The following is a 13,411-nucleotide window of genomic DNA, read 5'->3' as shown; positions in this document are numbered from 1 at the left end:
CCCCTGGCCCAAGGCAGACTCCTACATTCCCTCCAGACCCCCAGATCAGGAAGCTTCGCAGCTGTGAACCTTTCCCACGGAGCCGGCCACTTCCGGCTGCCCTGCAGGCCCTGCCCCCTAATATGGGCCCGGAGGGCCGGCCCGGACCTCCCAGGCACGTACCCTGGCAGGACGCCAGCTGGATGACTGTGCCCTCTGCCATCAGGGTCTGCAGGGTCCCACGCTGGCCCTGGGGGACAGGGATGCTGGGAACTGGAAGTTTTGGGAAAGGCCTGGTCAGCGGTTTCTGACGAAGAGGCACTGGGCAGGAGGCAGCATCAGTGGGCCCTGGGACAGCTGGAGTCTTCCCAGGGACCTCCCCGTGATAGCTGTTACCTCCAGGACAGAGGCCTTTGGACCTGGGGAAGGAGCACAGCAACAAGGGATGCGCCCATGGATGCAGGAGCTGGCTGGTGCCTGTGTACAGGGGAAGGCATGAGGTCCAGACTGGAGCCAGGCACTGGGCCAGGCTCCAGGGACCCCCACCGCCTGGGTAGGGGTCTCAGGGTAGGGCTGAAGCAGACCCTTGGATGAGGGGGCAGATCCCCAGGCTGCAGCATCCACCACCTTCAAGAGCAGAGGCCCGCCCCAGGTCCAGGGAGGGAGCAAAGCCAGGCCTGGATCCCAAGGCTGACCCGCCGTGAAGCCTGGCGCAGGAGGCTGCTCCGGAGAATGTCCCCACCTGGACCCACCCTTGGCCAAGAAGGGTTCTCCCCAGCTGAAGCCACCTGACCTTTCCTGGGGGGAAGAGGGGCTCCTCACCCAGCCTGCCTGACATCCCCTCCAAGACAGGCTTGCAGCATGACAGAGTGTGCAGGGACAGAGGCCAGCTCCAGCCAGTGGGCAGGTGGTGCCAGTGGGAAGATGGAGGTGTCTGGGGGGCTGGCGGCTGAGCCCACCAGGCCCAGACCCTGAGGACACAGAGCTCGCGTCTCGCCTGGACCGGGCAGGGGACCTTGGAGATGGATCACCAGGAAAGGCAACACCTGGCAGAGGAGGGAGATCGGCAGAGGGACAGCCAGACCACAAAGATGGCAGAAGTCACAAGAGCACTCCCGGGGGGTCACGCTCTGCTGGACAGTTGTGACCTGGTCGGCCCCTGGGCACGGCCTGGGGGAGGTCCAGGCTCCAGTCACTTCTCAGGGTTAAGTACCTCTGCTTCCCGAGGACACCCCAGGGACAGCCAGCTCTCGGAGGACGCGTTCTTCCCCAAGCTGTACCCCCAGCGCCCCCACGGGGCCAGGCCAGTGCTGTCCTGTGAAGCGGCCGCCCCGACCCTTGACAGGTGGCTGGACACTCCCCCGCCTGACCCTGGCCCCCCTCCACCAGAAACGACCCTCAAAGATACCCGCTCCACCCCTCACTTCACATGATGAGACTGAGTCCCGCAGAAGACACAGCTAGTGGCAGCCCATGGCCTCACACCCAGGCTGCCCACCTTGCAGCTGTCCTTGTCCACCCCTCTGGCCCCAGAATGGCCCAGCCACGCAGGACCGAGGACAGGGCTCCGTCCAACTGGGGACAGTTGCCCCGGGCAGGTGCAGGCTCTGGGTCACCGGGAGCCTGGCTGCTGGCACAGGGTGAAGGGCAGACACATGCATCTGTCCTCTGGGGCTGACGGGACAGGGAGAGAGGCAACCCCCATCAGGACAGTCACCCCTCCTCCTGGGCCCCTCCAGAGTGCTGTGCCTTCTGGGCCTGTCACCTGGATGGGCAGGATCCCTGTGACATCCGAGGACATGCACAGAGGAGGGCCCCAGATGACTGCCTCCTAGGCCACCTGGAAGCCCTGGTCAGCTGACCCTCTTCTCACACGGATGGGCAAAGGGAGACCCGGGAAAGGGAGGTCACCAGATGAAAATCAGCAGCTGGAGACCAGGTCCCCCGCCCTTCCCTCCCTGACAGCACGCCCACAACCCAATCAGGGCTCTTCCTGGGTTGAGAAGCCACTTCTATGTGGGGTACCCGTGCCCAGTGTCCCTTGCGCACAGCCCTACGGTCCCCACGCGGCAGCACCCCAGAGGGCTGTCCCAAACTCTGCCCGAAGGGGCGGGGGAGGCCCGTGGGCGTGGCACCGGCCCAGAGCTCAGGCGCACCTGCCTGCGCCCCGGGGCTACTCAGCCCCGCATCCAAATATGGCCGCGCTCCGACCGCCTTCGCGTTAAGGACGCAGACAGACGGACGCCACCGGGGCACCTGCTGGTCACTGATGCAAGTGCCCGCTGCCTCCCCCCAACCGGCCTGATCCCGAGGGGCATCCGTTCCCCAGGGTGGTCAGGGAGGGCCTGGCGGGTCCTGGCCCTGGAGGTGGGGATCTTGGGAATGAGGGGTCGTGGGGGTGGGAAGGCTCTGGGGTGGGGGCGCGGTGCTAGCCCAGACCCGGGTCCCTCCGCGCGGGGAAGGGCGCAGCCAACTGTACCTGGGGGCGCATCGGCCGTCATCGAACACGAAGGTCCGGTTGGTGTGGCCCCCGCCGCGCGCCCCCGGCCGCGCCCCCCTGTGGACACCCCCTGGGCTGTGCGCGCTGTCCGGGAGCGGCATGCGGGCCAGCGGCGGCTCGGACCCGGAGGCGAGGGCGAAGCGAGTCGGGAGCGACAGGCGACTTCTTCCCTCGCTTGGCCCCGAGAGATAGCACTTTTCTCTCTCGGATTAAGGGGTGGGGAGAGCGAGTTCCGGGGTCGGGGTGGCGGCGCCTGGCCGGGCGCGCCCCCTGCCGGTCGCCCGGGAATCGCGGCGGCGTCGGGCCGGGCCGGGCTGGGCCGGGGCGGAGTCCGGTAGGCAGCTGCCACCGCGTCCCTAACTGGCCGCGTGTCCCATAGATCTTGGCAAACAGTTGTCAGACCAGCCTCCCCACACCCCTCCGCGTCCTTTCTCCCTGGTCCCCATTCCCGCCTGCCCCACAAGGTTCTAGAAACCTTCATTCCCCCAAAGACCTCCTACCTGCCGCGTTCTGGGCCCCTGGACCCCAGGCCCACGTGCCAGTCAGCCGGGGCTCCCGGTGGCTCCAGCTTGGCCTGCTGCCCAGCTCTGTCCTGGAAGTCACAGTTTCACCCTGAGGACGCCCCCTTCCTGCCCACTCCCTCCACGGGCTAAGCACCCCGCTCAGGGCTGTCACCGGGGGCAGCCATGTGTGGCTAGGGGAGGGGAGACCACACCTCAGTGGGAGCCGGGCTGACCTCCCGAGAAGTGGGGCAGGAGGACCGTCCAGGCTGGGCCCGTTGCCCCGGGGCAGCGCTGGGGGCTCGGAGTCGGGGGACCCGGGCGCCATTCTCCGGCAACGTCTCCGCTGGAGGACCTTCGCTTCCCGCGCGCCGCCCAGGCCTGGGGTAGAGCGCTCCGCGTGGCGGGCGCATGCGGGCAGCTGCCCAGGTGCTGCCGAGTGGGAAGCACGTGGGGACGGGCCGCGCGCACGTGAGTGGGCGGGGCTCACAGGACGCGCAGGTGTGGGGCATGCTCGTGGCGGGGTCCCAGGCTTAGTAGCCACCTCCGGAGCTGTGCGCTCATGGCGTCGCAAGGTCGCCAGCCCAACGCTGGGGTTCCCCAAGTTCGCATCTCCAGGGGGTGCAGGTGAGGAATTGCGGGTTGGGGTCATCAGAGGAGGTGAGGTGGAAAGCCTCTGCCCAGAGGTGCTTGGGGTTTCCCGCCTCCCCCTCACCCCATTCGCGTTTCCGCCCAATTCAGATGGATCGAGTCCCGGGCTGGCCGGCATGGCTCACCTGGGGCAGCGCCCCCCACTGACCCCAGGCGGAGGTGGGAAGAGTGGGAAGGGGGTCGGAGGGAGGAGGGGCACAAACCATATATCTGGGCCACCCAGGCCCTGCCCCTGCCCCCAGTCGCCCCCCAAAGGCACCCATGACCACGTCTGGGCCCCGGTGGTCCTCTGGGGTTCACGGAGCCTGATGCTGTTGACTCTTCTCAGCAGCAGTTCATCCCCGACTGGCACCCAGTTCCATGGCAAGGACTCTGGTGGGGGCTCGGGCCCAGTCAAGACCCCTGCGGCGGTGGAGGGTCCCGCCTCCTGCCTCCCTCGGAACGTGCTCAGCGAGAGGGAGCGCAGGTGGGCACCGGTGGGAGGATGGGTGGACAGGCCTCTAAAAGGGGGGTGGGGTGGCAGAGGAGGTCAGATTTGTGGCTGCAACCAAACTTCAGGCAACTTGGACAGGCCTGAGGCATCTGTCCAGTAGGGGGCAATTGGTCCATCCCCAAGGTAGACAAGAAAAGCCGTGGGTGGGGGGCAGGGGCCACCATGGCAGCCCCCTCTTTGACCTGAAGCCCTAGGCATCTTGAGGTTGTGCATTTGGGTCCTTTAGACCCCAGATTCTGCTTGTACCCCTGTCCCCCTCACACCCCCAGGCAGTGACTGTCCAGGCCTGGGCTGGCTGGGGCTGGGTGCTGTGTCCCAGCCAGGTCTCTGCAGGACTCCGGCCGCTCAGAGAGCTAACCGAGGCCTTGGCCGGGGGTCCTTCTACCCGAGTAGCCCCTGGGGCTGCTCTGAGGGGGCTCTGGTGGCTGCAGTCCTTTCTCCTGGCCGAGGCCGGACGGCTCATGGGCTGGACGTTTGTCACTTGTCGTCCGGAAGCAGGAAGCGGATCTCGGTGAGCTGTGAGCGCCTGCGGGCCCTTCTGCCCCAGTTCGATGGCCGGCGGGAGGACATGGCCTCTGTCCTGGAGATGTCGGTGCAGTTCCTCCGCTTTGCGGGCACCGTGGTGCCCGGCGGGGAGCAGCAGACCGTGAGTGTGTGCCGGCTGCGTTTTCCCAGGCCCCTCCTGTGGCAGTGGCTCAGTGGCCTCCAACTCAGCCCCTCTGCCCCCGCCCCCGGTGCCAGCATGGGGTCAAAGTCCCGTTGCCAGGAGGCCCCGGGCGGGCACGGCCTTCACCTCCCGGCCCCCAGTCCTGAGGACCATGCTCAGTGCAGAGTGGGCCTCCGCCACCCCCGGCCGGTCAGCCAGGGGCGCGCCACGGCCCACCTTTCCTATGGGCTCCCCGGTGACCAGGGCCCACTCCTGTGTTTACGTATTTCAGTTGCAGGTCCTCACTCCCTCCGAGGAGGCGTTGTGGCAGAAGTGGCAGGAGGATGTTGTGCAGCTGGCCCTGGCGAGTCAGCCCCCCGCAGGCGCGCCAGCCCCCGGGACGGGGCCATCCGTGACCATGTCAGTGTCCCCTGCTGGGCGAGGGTTCACAGGGGCTGCGGACGCAGACTGCTCAGAGCCCCTTTTCTCTTTGCACTATCCAGGCAACGGGGCCCCCCAAGCTGTGTGGCCGCAGCTGCGGACCAGGGTGAGGCCCGCACGGGGGGTGCTGAGGTGCTGAGCAGGCCAGCGTCCCTCCCTGGTAAGCCAACTGGGTAGGAGCATGGTCCCCAGACCCCCCAGGAACTGTGGGAACCTAGAGGGACTTGCTCCGCCCTCCTCGCCCCTGTGGCCACTGCTGAGTCCCACTCCCTGAGAGCAGCCCCACGCTGCAGCGGCTCTCTGCCTGCTCCTCAGCGGCCCTGAGGCCGAGGGGTGAGTCATGGACCCGAGGCCGTCCCCTCCCCTACACGGGGGCTTTTGTTCCCTGATGCTACCCTGAGCCAAGCTCACAGGGCACCTCTGATGCATTCGTCCCCCTCACGCTGGGCCCCTGCCCAACTGTCTGTCACTCTGGCTGCTGGTGACGGCATTTAAGCTGCCTACGTGTGTTTGCCTTGTGCCGTTGTCCCCAAGGGCCAGGGGAGGACAGACGGCCTCCCCACTGCCCAGCGTGCCCACCAAGGAGGGGCGGGTATTGCTCTGGGTGGGGCTGTCTGCACACTGGGGCCACCAGGGATCTTGAGGACCCACACACAGGATGTGAGGGAGCAGAGGCCACTCCTTGGGGAGCTGGTCTGAGGGTGGTGCCCCAGGTCAGGGGTTGCGGGCATGATGTGGGGGAGGCAGGCAGCAGCGTAAGGATCACCAGGTCTGAGCCCCCGGGTTGACCTGAGGCCAAGTTGACACCGCCTCCAGGAAGCCTCCCTGGCACCAGGTGTCAGGTGCCTCGCCTCTGGGCATTCACCTTCTCCTGGTTACCTGTCTGCCTCTGCTTCTGAGCTCCATGCATCCTGTCCCCCTGTCCCATGTCCCGTGCAGGGCTCAGCGGGCAGGGGCTGAGATCTTCAGGGCAAGGCTGCTCCCCAAGTGCGAAGACTGACCCACGCCTCACTTCTCCCGTAGGGCCGACCAATCTGGTGCTTCGGACCCTAGGCTCAAACCCCTCCAAGGTCCTGAGGCCACCCCCAGCCTGGCCCCCCTGCTCTCGACAGCCAGCCTCCCCACTGGTGCGCGAAGAGGCTCAGAGCGGCCTGGGCCAGACAGGGCCCCTGACTGAGGGCACTGACCAGGCTGTGGCACCAGGCGCCAGGTGGGTCCCTGGTGGGCATGTGCATGTGTGTGCGCCCCCAGCCCCGCCTGCCCAGGAGGGCTCTGCCCCCCCCACCACCACCACATGAGAGCACCGCCCAGGCCCCCATCAGCCACACTCTGCTCTCTAAGGAGTGTTTTGAAAACACTTCTAATTGTCCTGTTTTGACTGATAGTAACCGAGCTGGTGCTGGGTGAGCCCCGGTTGGGGCGTGGGAAGGGACTGGGGAGGCTGGACAGGGACCCAGGCTGTGTGCGTCCAGGGGCGCGAGTGGGAGCAGGCATCCGCCGATCTGCTGAGCCTGAAGCCGCCTTTCGGGACCACCCCTCTCCTGAGGACCCGGCGCAGGTCCCCCTGGGGTCACTCAGGGTGGGTCTCTTTGCCGTCCAGGTCTGTGCCAGGCCGTGACGCGGAGGACGGGCCGTCCTTCGCACTGACTGCTGGCCCTGACTGGTGGCTGGGTGAGTGGGGGCACTTGACCGGGCCGCCTTCTCCCCACATCGAGGGCGGGCTTTGGGGCCTCCGCTGTGCTGACCCGGGGCTGGGACTGCGGGAAGGGGTGGCCGGGCCCCGCTTGCTGTGTGACACCAGGTTTCCGTGTCTGTCTCTGAGCTCCCGTTTCTCCTTGCTGGCGCTGTCACTGGTGAGGATTGTCGTGAGCAGGGAACGGGCGTGGCACGCGGCTGGTGGGGGTCACCTGGGTGTCACCCTCAGTGGCTCTGTCTAGACTGTGTCCCCACAAGGGCTCCTGGACGTGTACCGAGGGTTTAGTGTTGGGGAAGTGCCTCCCGGTTCCGGCCGGCCGGGCCCTCCTGGGTCCTGGGCAGGGCCGGCGCCTCCTGATCCCGCCTCACAGACGAGCAAAGGGCTTCTGAGGGGGGGCGGGGTGGATGGGCAGGGGTGCCGGCCCCCGAGGATGGGCCTGCTCTGCTCACCTGCCCTGTCTACTTCCAGGGTCCCTGGAGGGCAGAGGCAGCGGTGCCCCCGCTCGGGCCCCGGCCAGGAGCAGCCCACTGGACAGGACAGAGCTGGGCTTCCTGGCGGACCCCCAGCCTGGCTCCCAGGAGCTCCCAGAAGGCCCCCTGGAAACGTGGGGCTGGGACGTGGGCGGCGCCAGCCTGGCCCTCCGGGACGAGGTGGACAGCATCTTCCCCGACTTCTTGGCCTACTAGGCAGCCGGGGACCGGGCCTTCGGAGCGGCGCGTGCACGCGGGGACATTTTATTTTGGGTGTGGGTGGCATCTGTGCTCTGACTTGAGCGCGGCTGAGCATTAAAGGGAAGAACAGTGTTCCCAGAGGAAGCAGGCTTCTCTGGTGTAATTAACGCGATTCACTGCGCAGGTGGCTTCACTTCCGCTCAGAGGGCAGGCCCTGCCTGGGCTTTTGTTTCTCTGCCCGCCGACTTGGCCTCGTGGGGCCCAGAATAACCCAGCCCTGGAGCTCGGGGTGGGGGCCCACGCTCCCCAGACAGGCGGGCGTGGGACCCCTTCCTCTTGCCTGTGAGGCTGGTCTAGGGTCCCAGCGGGTCCCTCAGGGTGGCCCTGGCCCCGGTTCCCTCTCCAGGCTGGGTGGCCAAAGGAAAGGACCTTCCGGCCCCAGGGGGTGCTGGGGGGCCTGGGGCAGAGGCCACCTGCTTTCAGTTTTAAACCCCTACTCCCCAGGGGGCGCAGGTGAGCTGGGGCAGAAGGGCTGGCGGGGGCCTTGGTGGCGCTGGGCTGGAGCTGAAAGGAGCCGCAGGGTTCCCGGAACAGCTTTCTCCCGCCCCCTCCTCTCCCGGGGCCCTTTGTGAACATAATTACAGCTCTTCTTGGCCGCGGCCGCTGTTCAGCGTTCAGGGGCAGGTTTAGAAGGCCGAGGTGCTGGTGGTTGCCGGCCTATTTTGGGGACTCTGCTTGGAGTGGGGGCTTCGGTACCGCGCCCTCAGCTTCCCAGTGACCTGTTCCCCGCCTCCTGCCCCACCGGGGAGGCCTGGTTGCCTGGAAGCAGGACCCCAGGCGCTGTCAGGCCACACCCTCTCCGGGTCACCCGCCCCTCAGCTGGGTCATTCTGGCAGGACCGCCTTTGGCTGGACCCTGGTGACAGTCAGCCTCGGCTCGGAGCTGAGCAGCTGCTGCGTCCACCAGCCTCTGTCCAGGCTCCCTCATCCACCTGCCCTCCCCACCGCCCACCTTGCTCCTCAGACCTCGTGGCCACTGTGAGTCACCACATGTGGGTGGAGGCGCTCAGTGCTGCTCAGCATCCTCGGCGGCCCCAGGCCACAGAGACCCCACCCTGGAGCCCACAGCGGAGAGCCTCCCCCTCCTGCCGTGGGGCCCCTCCCCCAGGGAGGTGCCCACCCATCCACCTCCTGTCCCAGGTGCCCAGGGAGAGGAGACCCTCCCCAGATTCTCACGCATCCAGCCAGGCCACACTGTGCCCCCCACGTGCCAGCACCTGCCCCTTCAGGGACGTGGGCAGAGGACAGGCCCCACCTGTCCTGGGAGCTGGGGTCTCGGCCATCACAGGGCTGCCACCAGCAGGTACCCAGCTGTCACCAGAGCACAGTGAGACACCCTCACATCAGGGCCACCCCCAGGGCAGCCATGCCCGGGCCTGCCCTTGGCCTGTGTAATGGGGTTGCCTTGTTCCATCAGTTTTCTTCAGGGTTGTACCTGACACTGGGGAGGCAGAGGCTGTGGCCTCAGGGTGGCCCTCCCATGGAGGGGTCCCGGAACCAGTGTCCCCTGCAGGCGCTGTGCTGGGTCACCCTCCAGGGCCTGCCGGGAGTGCCTGCTGCTCCTGGTCATCTTCCCAGGGGCTCTCAGCGGGGCAGGGGACACTGAGGAGGGGCTGTCCGGTCCTTAGTGTCCCATCCCTTAGGTAGGGCCACTCCAGGGGACGTGCCTAGCAGCGTCACAGGCCCGGGTCTGACTCTGGGACGGTTTAGGAAAATGCCTCCCTTCTCCCCACCTCCCTTTCTCCTGAAAACCCACAGCTACTGGAATGGCTTTTGCCTTGCAAGCTGGGGGATCCCAGGGGCTAAAAACACCCCGTCATGTCTTTGGTGCTATTTGGGGTCCCAGGGTGGGGCTGGGGGCTGTGACCTTGGAAAAGGGGACAGTGCAGGGCAGTGATGGAAGGGAGGCCACGGGAGGCTATGGAGGGGCTTCTTTCTTCCCCTGCCATCAGGGCCCCACCTGTCACCGGACTGTCCCCACCTGAGCTTCACAGGACCCCTGGAAAGACAAAGCAGACTTGGGAGGGCCCACCTCCCCCCACCGTTCTTTCACATCCATTTTGAGGTGCCCCAGCTAGGGCTGCCACCCTGCTCCAGGGGCCTCCTGTCTGACCTGTGTCCGTGAGTGTGCGAGCAAGAGTGTGTGCAGGTGTGTGCATGCATGAGTGTGAGTGTGTGCATGTGTGTGTGAGTGTGCATTGGGGATGGAGGCACCTAAGACCCCGGGCAGGTGTTCCACACCCCAGTGAAGAGTGTCAGGTTCCTGCCAATGACCCTCCCCACACCTGGGGGCACCCCATGCCCTGGTGGTCACAGGACAGCCCCCCCAAACCACATGCCGTCATTGTAGTTGCAGACGAGGCCCCTGGTGAAATTCAGCGTCTGTTCACCACAGAAACTCACACCACCCCAGAGGTAAAAGGCTGTATTCTCCATCTGACCAGGGGGCTACAGGATGCCCAGGGCAGTGGTCACCTCATGCAGCTTCCCTTCCAGGGTCCGGACCGAGGTTCCCACTGTCACCTCTGCCACTCAGGGGGCCATGGTCCTCCCAGGAAAGGACGCACAGGAGGCGAGAGGGAGAGCTTTGCCGGGAAGTGTGAGCCTGAGCTATTCCTGGGTGGGTTGGTGGATGAAGAAGACCCAGAGTCTCTCGCAGGTGCGTGATCCAGATCGCTGAGTTCATGGAATCTGCACACAGACACGGACTGTTTCCATATATATGTGAGCGATGAGTGATTAGGAAATAAATTCTAGGGCATGTCACGTGCCATTCGGTGACAGAAACTGAGTAACCAGGAACAAAGCCAGCCACGCGGGGAGCCTCTGTACAGGCAGCTGTCAGCTGGCGTTGAGAAGGGCCCTCGTTTTCCAGTCTCACGTGTGCGCTGTGGCCGGGGCTGGGGGACCTTGCTCCGTGGTGGTCTCAGTCCTGAGGCCCGGCCACCCCGAACCTGGCCGGTCCCACGGCAGAGGAAGGCGCGGGCGGCAGGCACCTGGACCCTCGGGTTCTGCCTGGTGGTGCCATGCTGTCACTGCATCGTCCAGTGCGAGTGCCCCGGACAGGGTGGCCCAGGGACCCCTGGGACTGAAAACTAGAGACAGTGGGGATCAGCGCTTGCCGTGAAACCGCACCGTGGCTCATCTCTTTGAGGTGGGACCGGGGACACGGGGTCAGGATTTCAAGGCACTTGCCCATCGAGAGGGTGAAAGTCCAGGCCCTTGGGTTCCATGTGTCAACGGGAAAAGCACCTTTAGGGGCCTCTTCTTGCAAGATCCAGCTGGTTCCTCCAGGACCCTCACGTCTCGGGTTGTGACACCCAGGGGCTCTGTGTGCTCTGCTGGCCCGTCCCCCTCCTGCCTCCCCAAGATCCCGGGGGAGGTGGGCGAGCGGGCCCCTCTTGATCACTCTCCCCCCGCACCTGGCTGGGTCTCTGGACACCTGCAGCTCCAGGTGCAGGGCCGAGCGAGGGGCTGCATGCTGGTCCCAGGAAGAGTCCTGTGCTGAACCCCGGCCTCCGGCACGCAGGTTCTGACAGGTGAGCACTGGCCCTGCCCGCTGCCTCCACAGGGCGTGCTCACCGTATCCTGGTGGGGTGGGCTGAACAGTGTCCCCCAGAATTCATGTCTACCCCAAACCTCAGAGTGTGACCTTGTCTGGAACATGGCTCCTTGCAGATGTAGTTAAGTGAAGATGAGGTCAGCTGACATCCTCATGGGACCACAGGACACACAGTGATGGGGTGACGGAGGCAGGGACGGCAGCGATGTGGTCCTAGCTTAGCTCCCTGGCCCCCTGCCCCGAGGCTCCCCGGGGCTCAGCTGGCCCATTTCATAGTCACTCCTGGGCAGATCTCCTGGCCAGGCCTTGTGGTCTGGAACATCAGCCCCTGGCTGCTCTTGCGTCACAGTCCCTGAGGAGGAAGTGGGTGTCTTGCCCTTTTTCAGATGAGGCATGACAGCTCTGACACGCAGTCACCAGTCTGTCCATGGGTGTCCTCCTCCGGGGGACCCCGTGGTGAGTGCTTTCCCCCTAGAAAGGGTCCTTCTTCAGTGACTTCCCAGCAATGACCATCACCCACTGCCCCAGGTGGTGGCCACAGCATCGTGGTGCATTCACAAAGTGTCTCCTGATCCTGAGCTGGTGATTTTCCAGAACAAGGGCTGTGGCATCCCTTCCCAAGACAGCCAGTTCCCAAGCGCTCTGGCCTGGGACCAGCAGCCATGCACCCACATCCTCTGCCCAGGTGGCAGGCGTGGAGACTGATGTCTTCCTCCTTGTCCCAGGACCCAGGTAACCTAGTCAATTGTAGATGCTTGCTGTGAATTATATGTCAGTGGGTTTGATTTGCCTCATTACCTTCCAGCGTCCCTGGGGATCATGGTGCCAGGAAGGACTGAAAACAGGACAGCCAGTTGCTGTCAAGACCACAACACAGCTCTGGCAGAGCCAGATGCCACACCTGGGCTGGTGCACACCTGGGCTGGTTCACACTTGGACTGGTACACCCCTGGGCTGGTGTACCCCTGGGCTGGTGCACACCTGGGCTGGGCCACACCTGGGCTCGTCCACACCTGGGCTGGTGCACACCTGGGCTGGTGGTCAGACTGAGGCTAGTCTGGAACACCGGCCCGGATGCCCTTTGCCTCCCTCACAGCACCCCCAGACGTAACCTTTGCCCTAAATTACTGGAGCACCCCCTGCTCTTCTTTACCTTCCACCACCTCATTCTCTGCATACTCTCCCCACCACACCTTCGTTCTATTTGTCTTTGAAATTTATAAGAATGGTATGATATAGGGCATAGCCTTCTGGGTCTCACTTTTCTGTGCAGTGTTTGTAAGAGTCATCTGTGTCACTTTTTAAGTTATTGTTTATAGCGACAAAACATACACAACGCAGCGTCACAGCGACCGTCCCCACTGCGTCTCCATGAGTGGCTCCGCGGCATCGGGGTCCTTCACGCAGCTGTGCAGCCGCCACCACCGTCCTCTCCAGGACTTTCCATCCTCCCAAAGGGACACTCCGTTCCCATGAGACCCCCATCCCCACCCGCTGGCCCCCACTGTGGCCCCCACTGTCTCTGTGGATCTGCCTCCTCCAGGGACCTTGTAGAGTAGGACCATAAGTATCCGTCCTCCTGTGTCATTTCACTCTGTGCGATGTCCTCCAGGCCCGCCCGTGTGGTGGCAGGCATCAGGACACCCCTCCTTTCTCGGACTGCATGCTATTCCCCCGTGTGCAGGGCCGCACCTGGTTTACCCACCCGTCCGCGGTTGTGACTGTGGGAGTGCAAATATCTCTCGAGTCCCTGCTTTTGATTCTTTATGCCCCAAAGTAACGTTGCTGAGTCAGATAGGAATTCCATGTTTAATTTATTGAAAAACTGCCATACCATTTCCACAGCGGCTGCACCACTTTATGTCCCCAGCAGCAAAGGATGGACCAGGGCTCCGATGTCCCCGCGTACTCAGCCACACTTGTTTCCTGTGTGTGTGGGGGGTGTTTAGTGTAAGAACCATCCTAATGGGTGTGAGGTCATCGCTTGTGGTTTTGCCTTGCATCTCTCTAATGGTTAGTGATGCTGAGCATCTTTCCATGAGATGACTAGTCATTTGTCTTCTTGGGAGAAATGTGTATGCAAGTCCTCTGCCCGTTTGTGATGCTCTTTTTGGTTATAGAGTTACAAATGCTGTTTATATGTATATTCTGAATGTTACTCCACTGTCAGATCCAGGATTTGTAAATATTTCCTCCCAGTCTGCAGGTTGCAT

At 64.3% G+C, this 13,411-nt stretch overlaps 1 protein-coding gene across 1 annotated transcript; it reads left to right on the top strand.

Annotated features, from left to right (window-relative positions):
* The first annotated feature begins 3,938 nt into the window (after positions 1 to 3,938).
* Positions 3,939 to 7,692, top strand: SOHLH1 (spermatogenesis and oogenesis specific basic helix-loop-helix 1). Its single transcript, XM_090275284.1, has 7 exons — positions 3,939 to 4,096; positions 4,622 to 4,769; positions 5,068 to 5,189; positions 5,273 to 5,370; positions 6,234 to 6,420; positions 6,811 to 6,881; positions 7,375 to 7,692. Exons 1-7 carry the CDS (start codon positions 3,939 to 3,941, stop codon positions 7,590 to 7,592), a joined length of 1,002 nt encoding a protein of 333 aa, XP_090131410.1. The 3' UTR covers positions 7,593 to 7,692.
* The last annotated feature ends 5,719 nt before the right edge of the window (positions 7,693 to 13,411 follow it).

The sequence above is a fragment of the Furipterus horrens genome, unplaced genomic scaffold, assembly GCF_987537825.1.
Source record: "Furipterus horrens unplaced genomic scaffold, mFurHor1.1.pri manual_scaffold_4, whole genome shotgun sequence".
Taxonomy (NCBI): domain Eukaryota; kingdom Metazoa; phylum Chordata; class Mammalia; order Chiroptera; family Furipteridae; genus Furipterus; species Furipterus horrens.
The sequence above is the reverse complement of the archived record's forward strand: the minus strand, read 5'-3'. Positions and strand labels throughout refer to the sequence as shown.